This window comes from Aureococcus anophagefferens (genome assembly GCF_000186865.1).
Source record: "Aureococcus anophagefferens unplaced genomic scaffold AURANscaffold_5, whole genome shotgun sequence".
NCBI lineage: Eukaryota > Pelagophyceae > Pelagomonadales > Pelagomonadaceae > Aureococcus > Aureococcus anophagefferens.
In genome coordinates this window covers 2,484,913-2,505,219 of record NW_008705565.1, presented here as the reverse complement: position 1 = coordinate 2,505,219, position 20,307 = coordinate 2,484,913, and the positions used below count along the sequence as shown (strand labels likewise).

General features: G+C 71.1%; 8 protein-coding genes across 8 annotated transcripts; 4 read left to right on the top strand and 4 right to left on the bottom strand.

Moving 5' to 3' along the window:
- Positions 1 to 1,645: 1,645 nt before the first annotated feature.
- Positions 1,646 to 2,377, top strand: AURANDRAFT_62816 (hypothetical protein; the record flags this gene model as incomplete). The annotated part of the gene is made up of 1 exon (XM_009036864.1): positions 1,646 to 2,377. One exon carries the CDS (start codon positions 1,646 to 1,648, stop codon positions 2,375 to 2,377), a length of 732 nt encoding a protein of 243 aa, XP_009035112.1.
- Positions 2,378 to 6,188: 3,811 nt separating this feature from the next.
- On the top strand, positions 6,189 to 7,594 carry AURANDRAFT_22728 (hypothetical protein; the record flags this gene model as incomplete). Its single annotated transcript, XM_009036865.1, has 2 exons — positions 6,189 to 6,638; positions 6,752 to 7,594. The coding sequence occupies 2 exons, from the start codon at positions 6,189 to 6,191 to the stop codon at positions 7,592 to 7,594; spliced, it is 1,293 nt and encodes a 430-aa protein (XP_009035113.1).
- Positions 7,595 to 7,611: 17 nt separating this feature from the next.
- On the bottom strand, positions 7,612 to 8,966 carry AURANDRAFT_36837 (hypothetical protein; the record flags this gene model as incomplete). The annotated part of the gene is made up of 1 exon (XM_009036779.1): positions 7,612 to 8,966. One exon carries the CDS (start codon positions 8,905 to 8,907, stop codon positions 7,711 to 7,713), a length of 1,197 nt encoding a protein of 398 aa, XP_009035027.1.
- A 391-nt stretch (positions 8,967 to 9,357) lies between these two features.
- LHC21 (putative plastid light harvesting protein) lies at positions 9,358 to 10,442 on the bottom strand (the record flags this gene model as incomplete). The annotated part of the gene is made up of 3 exons (XM_009036778.1): positions 9,358 to 10,063; positions 10,141 to 10,303; positions 10,429 to 10,442. 3 exons carry the CDS (start codon positions 10,432 to 10,434, stop codon positions 9,495 to 9,497), a joined length of 738 nt encoding a protein of 245 aa, XP_009035026.1.
- A 453-nt stretch (positions 10,443 to 10,895) lies between these two features.
- AURANDRAFT_52981 (hypothetical protein) lies at positions 10,896 to 12,305 on the top strand (the record flags this gene model as incomplete). The annotated part of the gene is made up of 2 exons (XM_009036866.1): positions 10,896 to 11,843; positions 12,044 to 12,305. The coding sequence occupies 2 exons, from the start codon at positions 10,896 to 10,898 to the stop codon at positions 12,275 to 12,277; spliced, it is 1,182 nt and encodes a 393-aa protein (XP_009035114.1).
- Positions 12,306 to 13,479: 1,174 nt separating this feature from the next.
- Positions 13,480 to 13,737, bottom strand: AURANDRAFT_16146 (hypothetical protein; the record flags this gene model as incomplete). Its single annotated transcript, XM_009036777.1, has 1 exon — positions 13,480 to 13,737. A coding segment is annotated over one exon (258 nt), but the record flags the coding sequence as incomplete, so codon positions are not given.
- A 596-nt stretch (positions 13,738 to 14,333) lies between these two features.
- On the bottom strand, positions 14,334 to 15,573 carry AURANDRAFT_23211 (hypothetical protein; the record flags this gene model as incomplete). Its single annotated transcript, XM_009036776.1, has 3 exons — positions 14,334 to 14,801; positions 14,998 to 15,390; positions 15,436 to 15,573. 3 exons carry the CDS (start codon positions 15,571 to 15,573, stop codon positions 14,334 to 14,336), a joined length of 999 nt encoding a protein of 332 aa, XP_009035024.1.
- Positions 15,574 to 18,110: 2,537 nt separating this feature from the next.
- On the top strand, positions 18,111 to 20,258 carry AURANDRAFT_62811 (hypothetical protein; the record flags this gene model as incomplete). The annotated part of the gene is made up of 3 exons (XM_009036867.1): positions 18,111 to 18,379; positions 18,417 to 19,184; positions 19,250 to 20,258. The coding sequence occupies 3 exons, from the start codon at positions 18,111 to 18,113 to the stop codon at positions 20,256 to 20,258; spliced, it is 2,046 nt and encodes a 681-aa protein (XP_009035115.1).
- Between the last annotated feature and the right edge of the window lie 49 nt (positions 20,259 to 20,307).

Genomic DNA, 20,307 nt, shown 5'->3' with positions numbered 1-20,307 from the left:
GGGTCGGCTGAGTTTTGGACGACTCGATCGTTCTCGTCGAGTTCTCGAAGCACGGCCGAAGAGGTCGCGTCGAAACCGTCGCGTACGCTCCCATTGAAGTCGGGTTGAAGATTCTGACTCGGGAGGCTGCTCGTCGCGTCGACGGCCGCGGCCCAGCGCCGCCGCCGGTCCGGGGCGGGCCCGGCGGGCGCCGCGTTGCGCCGCACGGCGCCGACGATGCCCGCGCACACGGCGGCGACGTCGTCCGCCCCCGCGCGCCCGCCGCCGCCCCGGCGCGACGCCGCGAGGTCGCGCGCGAGCCCGCAGACCTGGGTGGGAATCAAATCTTCAACCCGAATTCGAAGTGAGCGTTTGCGACCATTTCGACGCAATCTCTTCTACTGTGCTTCGAGAATTCGACGAGAGCAATCGATTCGTCCAAAAATCAGCCGAATCGACATCGATTTGACGGAGCTAGAGAGTTCTGAAGTTTGGTTGGGATAACCCAGCTCACTGTTTGCTTTCCACACGGGCGCAGACGGCGCGCGTCGCCGCGCGCGCGTCGCCCTTGGCCGCCGCGGCCGCGTCGAGCGCGGCGCGCTCGTCGGTGCGGGCCGCGGCGACGATGCCGTGGAGCGACCGCTCGACGGCCTCCGCCAGCGACCCGGGCCGCCGCCGGGGCCGGTACGCGGGCGGCTCCCAGCCTGCGCGGGAAATCGTCGACCCGACCGCGACGTATACTCTTGTGCTCTCCGTGGAGAACTCAATAAGAGCACGCGATTCGTCCGAGAATCAGCCGAATCGACAGACCGAGCTCGAGAGTGTTCAAGGTTGGCAACCCGATGGTCGATTGCCGCGCGGCCCCTCGCCGCGCGGCGGCGGCTCGTCGCCGATGCAGAGGTCGTCCGACGCCGGCGCCGCGCTCCGGCCTGGGACCGACGCGTCGAAGAAACAGGGGGGGGGGGGAGGACGCCGTCGCCGCGCGCTCCGCCGCGCGGTAGAGCATCGCGAGGCCGGTGGAATCCGCCGTGTCCTCGGGCCGCGAGAACGTCAGCAAGGTCGGCGTCTTCGCCTGGACCGTCCAGGGGCCGCGGCGCACCTGGGGGGGAGACCGTGATGCGATTTGGGACGAGCGATTCGAAACGCCGCGGCGCGCGAGGTCGACGCCCTCGGGCGACTCGGGCGGCGGAGCGGACGACGCGCCGGTGAGGCCCTTGAGCGCGTCCTCGAGGTCCGGCCACTCGTCGCGCGGCGGCGCCTCGTCGGCGCGCCGGGGCGCGCGTCCGCCGCGCGGGTAGGGCGCCGAGCGCAGTCGGCTTCCGTCGCGCCGGTGTCCCCGCCGCGGCCAGGCGTCGTCGTCGAGATAGGGCGCGCCGCGGTGTTCCGGGATCGCGGGCGGGTACACGACCTCCTGGACGACGATGTTCCGGTGCGCCGCGCCCACGGGGATCCCGACCGTCGCCTGGGCAGCAAAAGGGTGATTCAACGTCGCTTCAACGTGAGTGTTCCGCGCGCGCGCGTTCCGGAAAAAGCATCCGCGCTTCGAGACCGTTCCGAGAGATGATCGCTCGTCCAAAAGTCAGCCGAAAGGAGTGGAAAACGGCCGAGATATGAGCCTTTGAAGTTGGGAATTTCGCTCTCTTTTGCTGCCCTGACCGTCGCCGGGATGGGGCATCGCGCCCGGCTCATCCGCGCGAGCGCCGCGAAGATGTCCGCGCCGGCGACCGTCGCGCGCGGCGTCGGCGACGGCTCCCGCGACGGCGGCGCCTCCCGCGGCGGCGGCGGCTCCCGCGGCGGCGGCGGCTCCGGCGACGCGGGCTCCGGCGACGCGGGCTCCGGCGACGCGGGCTCCTCCGGCGACGCGGGCGGCTCCGGCGACGGCGACCGCGCGGGGTCCGGCGACGGCGACCGCTCCGTCACGTCGATCGCCGCGGCCGCCTTCCGCTTCTTCTTCGGAGCACTCTTCTCCGTCGGCGACTCCGGCGGCCGCGTCGCGGCGGCGACGAGCGGCGGCACGAACCCCGGGTTGGGCGGCACGAACCCCGGGTTGGACTGTATGTCGATGGCTTCGAGATGCGCGTCGCCGGCCGCGAGCCACGCGCGGTCGAGCTCGCGCGGCCGCCGCTGCCCATCCGGCGGCGTCACGACCGGATGCGGCGGCGCGGCCCCCGGCGGGCCCCCGGGGGCCGGCAGCCAGGGCGGCGGCGGCTGCCAGGGCGGCGGGAAGCCGCCCGGGAAGCCGCCCGGCGCGAAGGGCGGGTTCGGAAAGAAGCCCGGCGCCATCGCCGGCGGCGGCGGCGGCGGCAACCCCGGCGCCATCGCCGGCGGCGGCGGCGGCGGCGGCGGCGTGGCCACGGGCCCGAAGCCCCCGCAGGCGGCGCCGTCGGCCAGCGCGTAGGCCGACGTCTCCCAGGACCCGCCGAAGGCCGCGCCGTGGTCGGGCGCGTCCGCGGCGAAGTCGGAGCCCTGGGCTTCGGAGCTCATGATCGCGAAGGGCTCGATGTCCCCGGGATCGAGGCAGTAGGAGCTGCTCGCGTAGGCGCCCGCGTCACCGCCGCCCTCCGGGCTCATCGCCTAGGCGCGGCGGGGGCGCCGGGCATGCGACGCGGGGCCCGAGGGCTGCCCCCATTGCATTGTCTGTGTAATTGTCGAGCAGGTGTGCAAGGGCCTTCCTTGACGATTCATCATATTACACAAAATAAAGATATGATATTTCCTTTATACCGACTTTACCGGATTAAAGGTGAAGTTCTAAGAGACCGTAAGTTACGATTGATGGCAAAGAGGCAAACATGTTGAAGTATTTGAAGCCAGTGTTGCCTCGCCAACCAGGATCGAGATGGCGGCGCGCGCCGGTCGTGCGACGCGCTGGCTCGCGCTCCTCCTCGTCGCGTCGTCTGCATCGGCGCTCACGACCGTCGACTTCGTCGTCGAGCTGGCGCCGGGCGCGGCGCACCGGTCCTTCGCCGTCGAGGTGCACCCCGACTGGGCGCCCCTCGGCGCCGCGCGCTTCGTCGAGCTCGTCGAGGAGCAGTTCTTCGACGGCGTCGCCTTCTTCCGCGTCATCGGCGGCTTCATGGCCCAGTTCGGCATCAACGGCAACCTCACGAAGCAGAAGCGGTGGAAGAGCCGGGCGATCCCCGACGAGGCGTCGCCCGTCGCCGCGCCGCCGCGCGCGAGCAACACGCGCGGGCGCCTCACCTTCGCGCACGCGGGGAAGAACACGCGGACGACGCAGCTCTTCCTCAACTTCGGGGACAACGCGCGCCTCGACCGCGAGAACTTCCCGCCGTTCGCGGAGGTCGCGGGGGAGGGGATGGCGGTAGTGGACGCGATCCACGTCACCGGCGAGGGCGCGCCGTCGGGCAAGGGGCCGAACCAGGGCAAGATCCAGGTCCGGGGCGACGCCTACCTGCGCGCCGAGTTCCCCGAGCTCTCGCGCGTCGTCTCCGCGCGCGTCCGGCGGCCGCCGGAGCCGGCGCCGGAGCCGGCGCCGCGGCGGCCGCCGGCGCTCCGCGACCCGGCCGTCGCGGACGCGCCCGCGCTGCCGCGCGTCTCCTTCCCCGCGAAGGCGGCGGCGGGCGCGCCGCGGGCGGGCGGCGGCCGCTGGTACGTGTTCCTCATCCCCGCGTCGTTCGTGCTCTCGGTCTTCGCGCGGCGCTACCGCCGGGGCGCGGCGCCGGCCGCCGCCGGCTTCGACGCGGGCGACGCCGAGGACCCGGCCCTGTCCAAGGAGAATTAGACACCTTAGAGCTTGTGCTTCTTGATGATCTTCGTGCAGCTCGTCGCGTCGTCCGCGCAGGCCTCGAGCGTCACGAAGTCGTCGTCGTGCTTCGCGGCGACTTTCGCGATGACGCAGGTGCAGCGCAGGCCCTCGGTTCGTCGGAGGCGCGGGAGCTTGCCGTTGGCGCAGGAGAGCGTGGCGCCGTCGTCCTTGCAGGACGGGTAGCGCCGCTTGTCGACGGACTTCTTCGCCTGCGACTTCCGCTCCTTGACGAGGTCGAGCTCGACGTCGCGGCCCTCGAGCGTGAGCCGGCCGTCGAGGGAGTAGAAGAAGCCGCCGCCCATGAGGCCCTTGTAGGCGTACTTGGCCTTGAACTCGTCGACCATGAGGTCGAGCTTGTGGAGGAGGTTGCCCTCGAGGCGGTCGACGTCGTCCTTGCGGTCCTTGCCCAGGTCGCCCGTCGCCCAGGCCCGGCTGCTGTCGCGGCCGACGAAGGCGTTGTACCAGCCGTTCTCGTGGCCCTCGTCGAAGAGCGGGTCGCCGGAGACGTCGAAGACGTGGCCCATGACCGCGGTGTACTTCGGGCGCCCGCCTTTGCCGTTCATGGACTTGACGACCGATTTCGACACGACGGGGATCGTGCCGCCCTTCGTCGGGTCGTTGACGGGCGTGCGGTCCTACGAGGGCGTCGTCGTCGCGCGCGCGCGCGCGGCGAGGATGCGGCGAGGATGCGTCGGGCAGCCCCCGCGCGGGCTGCCGCGCAATGCGAGGCGGATTGAAAACTTCGCCGGCGCCGCCGGCGCGCGGGATACTGGTACTGCTTGTAGACGATCGCCGCGACGACGACGCCGATGGTGTTGAGCTTCCACCCCATGGCGTCGGTTGCGTCGGAGACGATGCGCGAGGCGCTGCAGGGCGTCGAAGACGATTGGACGAGGCTGGGCAGTCGTTTTTGGCCGGGGGTCGAGAGGCGAGCCCTTACGCGGCCGCCCCGAGGGCCAGGGCGACGGCGACGAGGAGCCCGCCGCCGCGACGCGCGGGCGCCGACGAGACGACGTCGTTCGCCGTCGGCGCGGACGTCGTCGGCGCGGGCGACGGCGCCGGCGTCGTCGGCGCGGGCGTCGGGTCGTAGACCGGCGCGGCCGTCGGCGCGGGCGTCGTCGGCGCGGGCGTCGTCGGCGCGGGCGTCGGCGCGTCGGAGACCGTCGGGCTCGCCGTCGCGCCGCCCGGCGTCGCCGTCGCGTAGTCGTAGGTCGCGGCCGCGTCGTAGGTGTTGACGCGCGTCTTGAGGAAGTCCCAGGCCATGCGCGACGTCTCGACGGACGACTCGGGCCAGCCCGGGTAGAGGCCGAAGTAGTCGTAGTAGGGCCAGTGGTCGACGCCGTCGAGCGCCACGAACGCGACGTCCGCGCCGGAGTTGCAGGAGTCGTAGGTTCGCGTCGTGTACCCGGCGCCGGTCTCGACGGCCGCGTCGCCGTCGCACGCGTTCCAGCGCGTCCAGCGCTCGAGCTGGAGCTCAAAGTTCTCGTGGATGTAGTAGTCGCACGTGTCGAAGCAGACGGCGACGTCGTCGTCGCAGCACGCCTGGTCGTAGGCCACGGTCGCGTCGTCCGTGCCGTGCGCGTGGAAGTAGGGCGTCGGCTGGAAGAGGGTCCCCGGCCCCGTCAGCGCGTAGCCCCCAAAGGCCGCGACGCCCGCGACGAGGTCCGGCGCCTCGAGCGCGAGCCGGTTCACCATCGACGCGCCGTTGCTGTGGCCCGCCGCGTAGACTCTTGTGGAGTCGATATACCCGAGGTCGTCGCTCACGGCCTCGACGACGCGCCGGAGGAACGCGACGTCGTCGACGTCCGCGTAGTAGGCCGAGCCGCAGCACGTGCCCGCGTTCCAGCCCGTGTCGTCGTGGTAGATCGTGCCCGTGCCCGCCTCCTCCAGGTCCTGCGTCCCCGCGGGATAGACGACGACGAAGCCCTCCTGGGACGCGAGGACGCTCCAGCCCGACACGTAGGCGACGTCGGACACGCAGGAGATCCAGCCGTGGAGGTCCAACACCAGCGGCACGGACGTCGCGCCCGCGGGCACGCCCGCCGTGTAGACGTACCACAGCCGGTCGTAGCCGTCTATTGTCTCCGCGTAGCGCGTCGCGGGCATCCAGTCGAGCTCGTCGACGGCGTTGGGGCACCCGTCCATCGCGTGCGGCAGCTTGCGATGCCGCTGCGCGGGTCGCGGCGGGCGGCGGGGCATGGGCTGGGCGCCGGCCGACACGCCATCCTCCGGCGGCAGAAACTCGGCGAGCGGCGCGCCGGATGCCGCGCGGCGCGCGCAGACCAGCGCCGCGAGCGCCGCGCTGCGCATTGGAACGACGAGGCGGGCGTTCCACTGCCACAAGAGAAAACGCAGGACCTTTGTTGGGACCTTTGGCGAGGCGATACACCCTTCACCACCATGCATGCTGCCCTTTCCGTCGCGGCACGCCGGCGAGAATCCCATGGGCTGGTCGCCCCACAGCCTCGGCGTGCACAAGCTGCTGGGGCCGCTGCGGCCCCTGGTCACGCCCGTCGTCGACGCGGCGTCGCGGCGGCGCCTGGCGAGGTGCGTCAACGTCGCCGACCTGCGCATCGCGGCGGAGAAGCGCATGCACCGCATGTGCTTCGGTTACCTCGACAGCGGCGCCGACGACGAGGTGACGCTGCGGCGGAGCAAGGACGCGTTCCTGGAGCGGGAGCTCCACTACCGCGTCCTCGCCGGCACGCGGCCCGAGACGCTCGACGCGTCGGCGACGCTCATGGGCTCCGACCTCGCGCTGCCCTTCTTCTCGTGCCCCTGCGCGGGGAACCGCATGTTCCACACGGAGGGCGAGGTCGCCGCGGCGGCCGTCGCGCGCGAGCGGGGGAGCCTCTACTGCCTCTCGACGCTCGCGACGTCGACGCCGGACCAGGTGGCCGCCGGGGACGCCGCGGGCGAGAAACAGGGCAGCGAAAGAGAGAACGCGCGCGCGCGGAACACTCACGTTGAAGCGACGTTGAATCCCTCTTTTGCTGCCCAGGCGAGAAGCCCCCGCGGCTCTTCCAGCTCTACGTCTGGAAGGACCGGGCGCTGGTGCGGCGCATGCTCGACCTCGCGGCCTCCGCGGACTTCGACCACCTCGCGCTGACCGTCGACCTCACGTGGTTCGGCAACCGCGAGCGCGACAAGCGGCAGGGCTTCACGATCCCGCCGAGCTACAGCGCGCGGCAGATCTTGGATGGGGTGATGGCCCCGGCCTGGACCTGGGACCTGCTGAGCAGCGACCCCTACACCTACGCGAACATCGACGAGGACGTGCCCGCGGAGGCGCTCGCGGCCTTTGTGAACGCGCAGCTCGCGTGCGACTTCGACTGGGACGACGCGAAGTGGCTCGTCGGCGAGTGGAAGCGGCTGCGGCCCGGCGGGACCATCGCGTTGAAGGGCGTCGTGCGCCCGGACGACGCGTTGCGCGCGCGGGACCTGGGCTTCGACTGCGTCTGGGTGTCGAACCACGGGGGCCGCCAGCTCGATACAGCGCCCGCGCCGCTCGACGTCCTCCCGGCGATCCGGGAGGCCGTCGGGTGCGACTTCGACCTGATTCTGGACGGCGGCGTCCAGCGGGGCACGGACATCGCCAAGGCGCTGGCCCTGGGCGCGTCGGCCGTCGGCGTCGGCAAGCCCTTCCTCTACGGCCTCGGCGCGGGCGGCAAGGCGGGCGTCGACAAATGCTTCGACGTGCTCGACGCGGAGCTGCGCACGTGCATGGGCCTGCTCGGCGTGCGGACCGTCGCGGAGTTGAGGGAGCACGGCGGCGACCTCGTCCGGCGGCGCCACCCGAGCTTCCGCGACGCGCAAGGGGCGCGATACGCGCCGGGCGGCCTCTGCTGAGGCGGTCGACCGCGACTAAGTGAGGAGGGAGTTACGAGCGCCGCCTCCCGGGCGCGGTGCGCGTCGGCGGAGGCGGCGGGCGGCGCCGCGGTCGGCGGGTGAGGCGGCGGAGGGGCCTACATGCCGGCCTTGAGCTGCGCGACGACCCGGTTGAGGCGGTGCTGCATCTGGTTGCAGAGCGTCCAGTTCGCCTGGCCCACCTGGGGCGGGGGCATCTGGAGGACGAACTTGACGTCCTGGAGCGCCGACTTGTAGCGCTCGACGGCCTCGAAGGCCTGCGCGCGGCGCACGAGCGACTTGACGTTCTCCGGGTCCGCGTCGAGGACCGCCGTGCAGTCCTCGATGGTGCCGTCGAAGTTGGAGAGCTGCTTGTAGCAGGCCGCGCGGTTGCTGTAGGCCTTGACGGCGATCTCCGAGCCCTTGTCGCTCGTCGCGTCGAGGCACTTGGTGTAGAGCTTGATCGCGCCCTCGAAGTCCGCGCTCTTGTAGGCCTGGTCGCCGAGCTCCTTGTCGCGCGCGTTCTTGGACAGCGAGCCCACGCGGCGCTTCTCGGCCGCCTCGAACTTGGGCTGCACCGCGCCCTTGATCTTCGTGAGCTCCTTGTTGCCGCCGTCGAGGGCCAACCCGCGGTCGCAGGTCGCGAGGCAGTCCTTGAGCTCGCCGCCCTGCATCTGCTCCTTGGCCTTGGCGACGAGCGCGACGACGCGGTCCTTGCGCATGAGCTCCTCCATCTCGCTCGACTGCTTCTTGAGGTCCGCGTTGCCGGGGTCGACCGCGAGGCCCATCTTGATGTTGTCGACGGCCTCCTTGTACTTGCCCGCGGACCGGAGCGCCACGGCGAGGCGGAAGTAGCCCTTGATGAAGTTCTTGTTCACCTTGACGCAGCTCCGCCCGTCCTCGGCCGCCTCGTCCCACATCTCGAGGGCCGCGTACCTGCGCGCGTAGTCGCGTCGCGAGCGCGGCCGCGCGCGCGCGCGAAAAGGGGCGCGTCCGAGCGTCGCGTCCCTCGAGGCGCGCACGAGGCGCTCGCGCTCGCGGACCAGGGGCCTCGCTCCGTTCGGACCCGCCGCTTCCGCCGCTTCCGCCGCGCCCCGCGGACGCCGGGTCCGCACGCCGCCGACCGGTTGCTGAAGAAGGTCACGTCCGTGCCATCGAGGTTGATGGCCTCCGTGTACTTGGCGATGGCCTGCGCGCGGAAAAATGTGGCCGCGACGATTCGAAGCGCTGCGGCGCCGGCGGCGCGCCTCCTTGTGCTTGCCCGTCGTGAACAGCTTGTTGCCCTCCTTCTTCGCAGCTTGGGCCGCGGCAGCCATGACGCGAGATCGACGCGCGCGGGCGGCTTCGGGCGACGGTGTGGCGGAAGTTTGGGCGCGACTTCGACGGACGGCGACGCGTCGAATAGTAGGCGACTCGACGGCACCCGCCTGCGGACCCCCGGCCAACTCGGAGACGAAGCCACCACGACCGATCCCTCTCCCTAGCTCGCCGGGGGTCCGCAGGCGGGTGACTCGACGGGGCGCGGGCGGTGACTGGACGCTCGACCCCCGGCGACCGCCGGCGGAGGCTCGTCGACGCGCCCTCTCCGACGCCGCCGCCCCGTCGCCTCCCCGCACACGGCGGCGCCGATGTCCAGACGGAGCGCGGACGACGGGCGACGCGAGGCCGGAGAGCCGTGCGATCCACCGACCTCATGCGCAGATGCGGCCGCCGGCCAGAACGCGCTCAGGCTTGCTCAAGTGAGCAGAGACACCTGGGCAGTTTGTTGGTGCGTCCCCGACTTAGCATCGGCTTCGCACTCGACGGTCCGCTCCGGCGCCAGCGGGCAATGGTGTGTTGGGTCGCGTCCGCCCCGCGCCGCCTCGCGGCGGCGCGGGTCGTCCGCGGGTCTTGGGCTCGGCGCCTAGTTGAAGAGGGAGAAGTCGGCCTCGAAGGGGACCATGTAGGAGCCGGAGTACTCGGGGATGAGGCCCGTGATGAGGGGCACGGAGCCGGGCACCTTGGACTCGGAGAGGACGGAGAGGATGCCGAGCATCGCGAGGCGGCCGTTGTTGATCTCGACCTGGCGGCCGCGGACCTTGTCCTTGTCCTCGTCGAACCAGTTGAAGGGGTCGTAGAGGTTGAACCAGAGCTCGGGGCGGTTGCCCCGGATCGGCGGGTAGTAGCCCGGGAGGCCGCCGTTCGTGTAGTGCACGTCGAGGATCTCGCCGTACGACTCGAGCATGCCGATGATGCCGAAGATCTGGAGCTTGCCGACGAGGGGGATGGCGTCCCACTGCTCCGGCGGCGTGAGCCCGGGCTCGTAGCCCTTGAAGGGCAGCTTGCCGTGGGGGCCGGACACGACCGGCGTCGACTGCGCGAGGTAGCCGAGGAACGCGGCCATGGCGACGCGGCCGTGCTTGATCTCCGCATGTCGGAGGTAGCCGATCGTCGCCTCGTTGCCGAGCGTCCAGAAATCGAGGCTCAGGCAGCCTAGGGGAGGGACGGGGTGAGCGGGGGGACGCGCGCGGCCGGCGGCGGCCCCGATCTCGGCGGACGCGGAAACGCGCCGAGCGGGTCCCAGAGGCCGAGCGACGAGCCGAGGAAATCGGGGTTCGCCTCCGCGAGGTCGGCCATGTCGGCCTTGGACGCGGACATGGCGACGCCCGCGGACTTGGCCGCGGGCGCGACGTAGGCGGCGGCGGAGCCGCAGAGGGCGAGGGCAAGCGTAACCTGCGGCGATTTCGGCGATGAGCGCGATCTTTCGTGCGCGCGCGACGCCAGCGCTTCTCCGCGACCCCCGACCGGCTGCGCCACGCTTCCCGACCCCCCGATCGCGTCCGGACGCCGCGCAACACCTTCATCTTTGCGCGAGCTGAAGGTCGAAGCAAAGCGATCTTGGGCCGCCACCTTCCACGTCTGGCTGGCCTGGGCTCCAAAGCCAAGGCGGCGAGCGTTTTTGACGCCCGCTCAAACCTCCCGAGTGCGAGCCGTTCGCTTGGAGAAATCCCCGAGCGCGTGGTCTAGCACGCAGCGACGCGCAGGCAGTGGGCCATCGGACTTGGCGACCTGGCGAAGTTGGCGGCCGTCCGCGTCGCGGCCGCGCGCGTCGCAGGCGCTCGCGCCAGCGTGTCTTCAACCCATCCTCTCACCAACACACCAAAACAAAACCCCCAGGATCGTTCACCGCCGTGCCCGTCGGGACGCCGTCGCAGGCGTCGTCGCGCATGGCAAAGCGGCGATTTCTTTCTTGTGGCAAATTCTCGAGCAGCTTTTGGCATCTCCGCCTGCTGCGCCTGTCGCGCTGCGCCCGCCCGCCGCCATGATGCGCAGCCGCGCCGCCCTGCGGCCGCTCCGGCGCGCCCTGGACGCGCCGCAACGAGAAATCGGCACGCTCATTCTACTCCGCCACGGCCAGTCGATCTGGAACGGCACGACGGCGACGTTCACGGGCTGGTGCGACGTCGCGCTGACGCCGCGGGGCCGGAGCCAGGCCATCGAGGCCGGCGAGCTCCTGGGCGAGCGGGGCTACGGGTCGAAGATCACGGACGTCTTCACGTCGGAGCTCGAGCGCGCGTACGAGACGGCGGCCTTGGCGATGACGGCGATCGAGCAGCACGGCGGCCACCGGAACCCGCGGACGGTGCGGGACCCGCGGCTCAACGAGCGCCACTACGGCTGCGTCCAGAGCGTCTGCAAGGGCGACGCCATGCTGCTGTCCTACTTCGGGGAGGCGCAGGTGAAGTCGTGGCGCCGGTCGATGCGGGGGAAACCGCCGCCGCTCGACGAGAGCCACCCGCACTGGCGGCCGCCGCCCGCGCCCGCGACGGAGTCGCTCGCGGACTGCCAGGCGCGCGTCCTGGCGTGCTACGAGGATTGCGTGAAACCCGCGCTCTTCGCGGGGCCCGACCGGACGGTGTTGCTCGTGGCGCATTCCAATACTTTACGGGGCCTCATGGCGTCCATCGACGGCGTGCCCGACGCCGACGTGCCGTCGCTGCACGTGCCCAACAGCGTGCCCATCCTCTACCGCTTCGACGAGACGTCGCGGGAGCTCGTGTCCCGCAAGTACGCGCCGCTGGAGAAGGGCTCGGCGGCGGGCAGCCACGCGCGCTGGCTGCTGTCCAGTAGGAACCTGATCCGGCTGCGCAGCGCGTTGGCGCCGGGCGGCGTGCTCACGCGGGCCCTCTTCGACGCGCTGGACGAGAACGGCGACCGCATGCTCACGGCCGACGAGATCAAGCTGGGCGTCCGGAAGCTGCTCGGCGACGACCAGGGCAGCAAAAGGGTGATTCAACGTCGCTTCAACGTGAGTGTTCCGCGCGCGCGCGTTTCAAAAACAGCACCCACGCTTCGAGAGCGCTCCGAGAGATGATCGCTCGTCCAAAAATCAGCCGAAACGAGCGGAAAACGACCGAGATAGGAGCCTTTGAAGTTGGGCATGTCGCACCCTTTTGCTGCCCAGGCGACGACGTCGCCGTCGCGGCCATCGTCAAGCGCATCGTGCGCCACCTGAACATGAAGGACGACGCCGTCTGCACGCTGGCCGACTTCGAGGCGTCGGCGGCCCACATCGCCCACGAGATCCTCCACGAGGCCAAGGTGCCCGCGCGGCCGCCGCCGCCGGAGGACGTCGATTTGCCCTGGGGCAAGGTCCAGCCCATCCACCAGCGCGACGGCGGCGACGACCGCTCGGCCTACGGGTGACGCCCCGACTAAAGCTTTGTTTGTTGGTAGCATATCCCGCCGGTTATGTTAAACGCCGCTTCAACAGTTTCCGAAACCTGAGTCAACCCGGTCCCCAATCCTTGCACTTCAACAGGGACTTAGCCATCCGCGAGCGCGAGGAGCGCCCAGACGGCGGCCGCGTCGATCGCGCGGTCCGCCGGGAGCGTCGCGTTGACCTCGCCGACGGCGCGCGCGAAGGCGGCGAAGCCCCGGGCGTCGTCGCCGAGGACGCGCCGGAGCTCGGCCCTCGACCGCCGCGCGAAGCCCGCGGCGACGCCGGCCCGCGGCCGCGCGCGCCGCAGGAGCCGCGCGGGCCAGTCCGTCCGCGCCCTGGAGAGGTCGCGCCGGCGCCGAGGCGCCGCCCCGAGCGCCGGCAGGAGCAGGTCGCGCCAGGCGCCCTCGGACGCGCCGAGGCGCGCGGAGCACGCGGCGCACACGTCCGGGAACGTCGCCTCGCCGTCGAGCGCGAGCGTCAGGGCGCCGCGGTGCCGGTGCAGGAAGGCGAGGATGCGCGCCGCGAGGGCGTCGCGCGTCACGGCCACGTCCTCGTAGTCGTCGCCGACGTCGCGCTCGAGGGCCGCGGGCGAAACGTGGGTCGACCCTACCGCGGGGCCGTCGGGGTCGCTCTCGGGCCGGTCGTGGTCCCAGCGGCTCGGCGCCGCGGCGCCGTCGCCGGAGAGCGCGAGCACGGCGGCCTTGTTGAGGCCCGTGCCGTGCGGGTAGCGCGACGCGGAGAAGACGGTCCACCGCTCGACGCCGCCGCCGAGGTCCGTGACCTTGGCGCCCGTCGCCACGGTCTCGTGGGACCGGACGAGGCGCACCAAGTTCTCGCGCCGGAGCCAGGGCGCGAGCAACCCGTCGTAGAGCACGCACCCGGCGCCGCCCCGCGCCGCGTTCGGCGCGCCCGTCTCCGGGAAGTCGGCCGAGGGGTACTCGACGGGGTCGCTCCAGAGCAGGTCCTGCACGAGCAGGTCGCCGGCGTCGCCGTCGCCGTAGTGCGCGGCGGCGACGGACGTCGCCCGGGGCGCGGCGTAGAGCGCGTCCACGGGCGGCAGGCCCCGCGGCGCGCCCCCGTGGACGACGAGGCTGTCGGCGCCGTCGACCGTGCGGACCAAAGCGGCGACGGGCATGGCCGCGAAGAGGCGGCCGCACTGCTCCAGGAGCGCCGCGCCCGCGCGCCGGCCGTACTTGCGCGTGAGCTCGCCCTCGAAGTCGTAGGCGGACGACAGCGCCGTGTCCTCGTGGTTGCCGCGGTTCACTTTTACAAATTCGGGGAACGTGAGGTGGAGCGCGAGCACGACGCCCAGCACCTCGACGCCGTCGCGGCCCCGGTCCACGAAGTCGCCGTTGAAGACGACGCGCGTCGACGGCCCTGGCTCGCCCGCGAGGCCGCACGCCGTCACGAGGTCGCCGAGCGAGCCGTGGAGGTCGCCGACGACGACGCACCGGTCCGCGTCGTTCTCGAGGAAGACGTCGCTCACGCGCGGCGCCGCCGCGAAGGCCGCCGTCGCCTGGTCCAGCAGGCCCGCGAGGCTGGTAGCGGCGAGGCGGCCGCCGCCCAGCAGGCCCCAGACCAGCGCGCGGCCGCCGGCCTCGTCGAGCGGGAACGCCGCCGCGAGCCGGCCCGCCTCGTCCGGCGCCCGCGCCGCCTCGTCCGGCGCCGCGTCGCCGTGGCCGCGCAGCCGCCGCAGCGACGCGAGCAGCGCCGCCAGCCGCACGCGCTCCGCCGTCTCGAGGCCGTCCATCGCTTGCCACCCCTTCATGACCCACGTCGATCGAGTCGTCCCCGCTTCCGGCGCGTCCGTCGGTGCCGTGCTCGACGACCATCGATTCGCGGCGACGCGGCACGCCCGTCGCTGGCGCCAGGCTACGCGCATCGCGCGAGCACGCAATGGAAACGCCATGCCTCGACGTGTGAGCCCGCGACGCGCTGGCCGACGGCGCCCGCCGCGGCCGTCGCGGCTCGATCGCGTCGATCCGAACTGCACAGCCCTATGTTCCCATCAACATGCCGCAAAGGTGAAGTACTGCAGCCTTAGTCCGCGGGCTCCGGCGGCGGCCCCGCGGAGAAGACGGACCAGGGGAGGAGCACGTCGGGGACGTTGTCCCGGATCCAGGCCGGCACGGGCTTGCCCGCCTCCTTCTCGACCTGGGGGAAGACGAAGTTGGGCAGGAGGTACCGCAGGGACCGGATCGAGCAGGGCCGCGCGCCGTCGACGTCGTCGAAGCCGAACTCGTCCGCGAGCTCCGCGATGACCTCGACGTTCCCGCTCCGGGCGAGCAGGTCCGCCTGGGGCAGGCCCAGGAGCGCGACGAGCCCCCGGCCGCTGAAGGCCGGCGTCTCGCCGACGGCGAGGTCCAGGCCGCCGCTCGCCTCGTCCCACGTGCCCATGTCGACCATCTCCAGGTTCGCCTCGGTCCGCACCAAACCCGGGTATAACGCCGTAGTAGCGACGCCGTGCTTCTTCAGCTGGAGGGCCATGTCGCCCGCGAGGCGGTCGACCTGCGTGGCAATCAACCGGTGGAAATGCCCTGTCCAGCGAAAACTTCACACCTCTCTAGCTCGTCGATTCGGCTGATGTTTGGACGAATCGAGTGCGCTCGTCGACTTCTCGAAGCACAGCCGAAGAGCTTGCATCGAAACGGTTGCGCGCACATTGAAGTCGGGTTGAAGATTTGATGTCCGCGCGGCGGTCGACGGCGGCCTTGCCCACGCCGTAGGCGACGTTGAACGTGTAGCTCTTGCCGCCGAAGGAGCTCACGAGGGCGATGAGCGGTGTCGCGTCGGCGTGCTTCTGCGCGGTCTCGATCATGGGCGGCGCCGCGGCGAGGCACGACGCGTAGACCGCGCGGAGGCCGACGCCGTTGACGGCGTCCCACATCGCCATCCCTTGCTTCCAAAAGTCGTCCCTTAACTTCTGCGACGGCACGGCGTAGGCGCTGCAGACCAGGACGTCGAGGCGGCCCTCGGCGGCGACGACGTCGGCGACCATGGCCTCCACGGCGCCCTCGACGCCGCAGTCGCAGACGCGCGCCGCGCCGCGGCCGCCCAACGCGTCGACCTGCTCCGCGGTCCGCTCGACGGTCAGCTCCTCGTCGGCGGGCAGCCGCCGGTACTCACCCATCTCGGCGCTCACGTCGCGGTCCGGATCCGACCGGCTCGACCGGCCGACGGCGTGCACGGCGTAGCCCGCGCGGCCCAGCTCCAGCGCGATGCCCTTGCCGATGCCGCGCGTCGCGCCCGTGACGATGGCCACGCGCCGGCCGTCGGCCATGGTCATAGTCCTGCGCTGCGTGCGACCGTGGAGCGACAGCGCAACGCCGCGGCCGCACCACGCCGCGGCGGCGAGCAACCATGCGATGCGTGACTTGGCCATGCTGAGCTCGGGCTCGTGGCAAATCTTCGCCGATTCGCCGAGCGCGTGCGTTGACGCGTATACGCGTATACGTAGGGTGCGCGCGCGACGGCGCCGTCGGCCGCTGGCCGCAGAGCTTGATGGTTAAGTGTCCCCGAGAAGACCGAAAAAAAAATTAGGAGGAAGTCGCCGCGCGGCGATCCCGCTCGATCTTCGCGACGCGCGCCGCGTGCTTCTCTTCGAGCGTCGGGTCGAGCCAGCCGACGTGGCCGTCGACGGTGGGCAGCTCGCCGTTGAGGACGGGGATGAGGCGGACGCCCACGTGGTAGGGGCCGGACTTGCGGGTGAGGACGCGGCGGTGCGCGCGGTTCAGCGGCTTCAGGTTCTTGTCGTCGTAGAACGCGTAGAGGTCCACCTCGTCGAGCGTCAGCTCCTCGACGTCGAGGGCGAACTCGTGCGCGTGGCCCGCGTCCGTGAGGAGCGTGGCCGGCGGCCCGTGCTGGGCGAGCTCCGTGGGCTTGAAGCCGCGCGCGCACTTCATCAGGTCGTTCCTCTTGGCGAGGCCGATGCCGGGCCGCACTCCGTTCGGCTTCTGCTTCGACGGGTTCCTGAAATGCGTCGTGCCGTTGTGGTTGCCCTCCTTGACGACGGAGTTCCCCCGTAACGAGTTGATGCTGACCGCGAAGATGATGTAGTAGATGAGGAGCTCGGGCGCGTCGTGCCGCGCGCGCAGCTCCTCCACCGCGGCCTTGATCTTCCCCAGGTTCGCGCGCGACTCGGCGCGCGCGCACCTGTCAGCGGGCTTCTCGCAGTCCTCGGGGATCGTCTCCTTGAGGAACTGCCGGCGTTTCGCTGCGTGTTTCGCTTGGCCTCTCTTCAAGCCGCCATTGTCGCTAAACTTCTTGTTGGCGTCCGCGCGGGCACCTGTCAGCGTGCGAATGACGCCATAGCGCTGTTGCTGGAGGCATAGCGCTGCTCGCAGGGACGTCTTGGACTCGCCCCAGACGTCCCGCGCGTCGGCCCGGTGCCAGACGGGGCCGTCCACGCGCTTGCCTCTCCTGCTGAAGTAGCGGCGTCCGCAGTCGGCGCACTTGCACCTGTGCAAGTGCGGGCATGACGTCTCGAGGCAGTCGCAGAATTTCATTCCCTTCTCCTCGGCCTCCGACGTCTTGAGGCCGTCCGGCATCTTCTTCTTCGGGCCGACGAAGGCCTCGGCCTGCGCCTTGGACAGGCGGACCGTGGGCATGGCCTTCGCCTTCCACGGAGCCGAGCCCTGGTACTCCTTGTCGACGTCGAGGGCCATCTCCTCGATGGTGACGTCCTCGAACTCCTTTATCTCCGACATCGTGAAGACGGGCTTCCCCTTGTGCATGGCGTCGTGCATCTTCATGTTCGAGCCCGGGTTCTTCTTCAACCGTTTCGTCGCTATCAAGCCGTACGTGGCAATCTTGAGCTTGTCCCCCCCCGTGAGGCTCGCGCCCTTGTCCTCGAGCATGCGGCGGAGCTCGTCGCGCCCCGCGGGGCCGAAGCCCGTGGCCTGGAAGACTTTGCCCGCGATGGTGTCGACGCCCTCGGGCCCCGGGCCCGTCGACGGGCCGTCGCCGCCGACGTCCATGTCGCCCTCCGCGTCGTCGTCGCCCTCCACGTCGTCGCGGTCCGTATCCGAAATCTCGTCGCCGCTCGCAGCCGCCACCTCCTCCGCGAGGCGCAACCGCTCCGACACCGCGTCGAGCTCCCGCGACGCGGCGATGCGCTCGCGCGTGATGGCCGTCGCGCGCTCGCTCTCGAATTTCACGCGCTCTCGGAGGAGATCTTTCACACGCACCAGATCGCTCGCTGCCTCCTCCGCGGCCGCGACGAGTTCCCGCGTCTCGTCCGCGCGCGCGCGGATGCAGACCTCGGAGCGCTCCAGGGTCTCGAGCCGTTCCCGCCATCGGTCCTTCTGGAGCTTGAGCTCCTCCGTGTTCGGCGGGTCGACGTCGCCCGTGTTCGTGCTCCGCAAGCTCCGCTTCCGCGGCTGGCGCGTGGCCTCCTCGACCGCGGCCTCCTCGAAGTCGGCCCGGAGGGCGCTCGCGGGCGCCGCGCCGACCAGCGTTGCCGCCGCCGTTACGAGGCTCGCGACGGCGGCGACCACGCCGAAGACGGCCGCCGCGAGGCGAGGGAGCAGGCCCTCGTCCGAGTCGTCGACGGGGCCGCGCGCGGGATCGTCCAGCGTAATGGCCGGTTTCTTCGAGGACGGCGACGGGGTTCCCAGCTTCGACGGCGTCGTCGGTTTTTTGCGTCGGCGATTCCCCATCGCTGCTCGATCGTGTCCAGCAGGCGTCGTGTCATTCTTCTCAATGAGATTGTGGCCGGGGGTTAACAACGATACCGACGAGTGGATGCTACCTACGATTTCAACATAGAGGCGAGCTAATGATGGCCGCTGTAATGCATCGCAGGCAGCCCTTCAGAAGATGAAACACCTCCTACTCGTCCTCCTCTCGCTCCGCGCCGCCGGCGACGCGATCTACCGCGTCGACTCGCGCGAGGCCTGCGACGAGACCGGCGCGGCGCCGTTCTGCGTCGACTTCGTGCACGCCGAGCTCGAGGCGGCGGCGCGCGCCTTCTGCGAATCCACACAAATCTGCGTCGCCGGCGAGGCCGCGTCCCTCGCGGCGGAGGCGCGGCGCGCGCTGCTCGCGCGCGGCGACGCCGCCGAGGCCGAGCTCCGGCGCCGCTTCCGGTGCATGCTCGACCGGAACGCGACGGACGGCTGCCAGCACGGCGAAGACCAGGGGCCACCCGGTGACGACGGGGCTCGCGAGCGTCGACTACTTCCTCGGCCTCGACACGGAGGTCGACGGGGCTTCGGACCACTACGCGGAGCAACTGGTGCGCGCGTCGTGGGTGAACACGGCGCCGTTCCAGATCAAGGCCCTCGAGCGGCAGCCCCGGGGCGACCTGCTCGAGCGGGACCCCGGCGGCGCCTTGTATTTGATCCTGGGGCGGCTCTTCAAGGTCCACGCGCTCTTCGACGACATCTTATTGGACGTCCTCGAGGCGGACCCGACGGGCGTCGTCGCCGTCGTCTCCGAGCCGCAGCGCCAGCTCACGTCGTTGATGTTCCGGCGCCTGCGGGCGAGCGCGGGCGCCCGGAACCGCGCGCACCTCCTGGAGCGGCTGCGCGTCGTCGACTACTGGAATTACGTGAACGCGCTGTCGAACGCGCGCGTCGCGCTCGACACGTACCCCTACGGCGGCTGCCTCACGGCCCTCGACGCGCTCTCCAACGGCGTGCCCCTCGTCGTGCTCCCGGGCCCCCTGGAGCGCGGCCGCCACGCCATGTCCATCTACGGCCAGATGAACCTGACGGACTTCGTCGCGCGCGACGCGGCGGACTACGTGCGCCTCGCGGTGGCCCTCGCCACGGACGACGACGTCCACGCGCGCGCCGTCGGCGAGATCCGGGCCAAGTACCCGGACGCCCACCGCGCCGGCGACGTCGCCGCGGAGTGGGCCGGCGCGTTCCTCCGCATGACCGCGGCGCCGTCTAGGCTAAAGAGTTGAGACGGCATCACAGACCCGCTCAAAACCCCTCCCCGGCTCTCTCTAGCGCGCATTTCGGGAGAGCCCCGGGGGACGCCATGCCGTCCCTGAACATGAGCGAGGCGGACAGCGCGTCGGAGCAGCTGGGGTCGCCGGCCCTGTCGCCCGACAGCCCGACCCCCCGCAACTCCATGCTGCCCGCGAGCCTCCAGAACGGCGGCAGCGGCCGGTCCACCCAGGGGGGGGGCCTGGGCGCCCCCAAGGGCAGCCCCGGCGTGTCGACGGAGCGGCGCGCGCGCATCGGCGCGCGGAAGAAGCAGCAGAAGATCGAGGGCGCCAAGTACGCGACGGGCCGGCGCCAGCGGCGGGCGAACCAGCTCGACATCCACAAGGAGATCCTGGGCGCGGGGAGCTGGCAGCGGTGCCCGCGGTGCCAGAGCCAGACGACCTTCTGCTCGAGCTGCGCGGCCAAGTTCGACGAGATGGTGCCCGAGGCCCTCTGCCGCCAGCTCGCCTTCGGGCCCGACGTGGAGCAGGAGTTCCAGCAGATGTTCGAGGATTTGAGCCACCGCGTCGACGAGAAGTGCGCGTCGAACCGGTCGAGCGAGGTCGTGCCCGGGGGCACGCAGACCGCCAAGCAGCGGCGCATGACCAAGGCCCGCGTGCTGGACGGGCTGCGCATCGACAACATCACGCAGAACATCGAGCGCGACAAGCGCGAGAAGTCGGGCCTCCTCGTGCGCCAGTCGCCCATCGACGTCATGCCCGCGGAGGCCGTCCAGTGGCTCGCGGGCATCGACGACGCGACGCGGTCCTGGATCTTCGCCCACAACGAGCGCATCACGAAGCACCAGGCCTGGCTCACGTCCGACGCCGTCGACCGCGAGATGTCGAACCAGGACGACCGCATCAACATCCGGAAGGAATTCAAGGGCGTCAAGAACGTCCACTTCGACGCCATCAACCGCCGCGACCTCGGCCGGCCCGCCGCGACGCTCCGCCTCCCGCCGACGCTCGCGGACGTCAAGGCGCGCATCGAGGACCGCGCGAAGACCTACGTCGCGCGCAAGGCCTAAACGTGTCGGTTGGATCGGCTCGGCGCGGGCGGTGGGGGCGTTGGTGGCG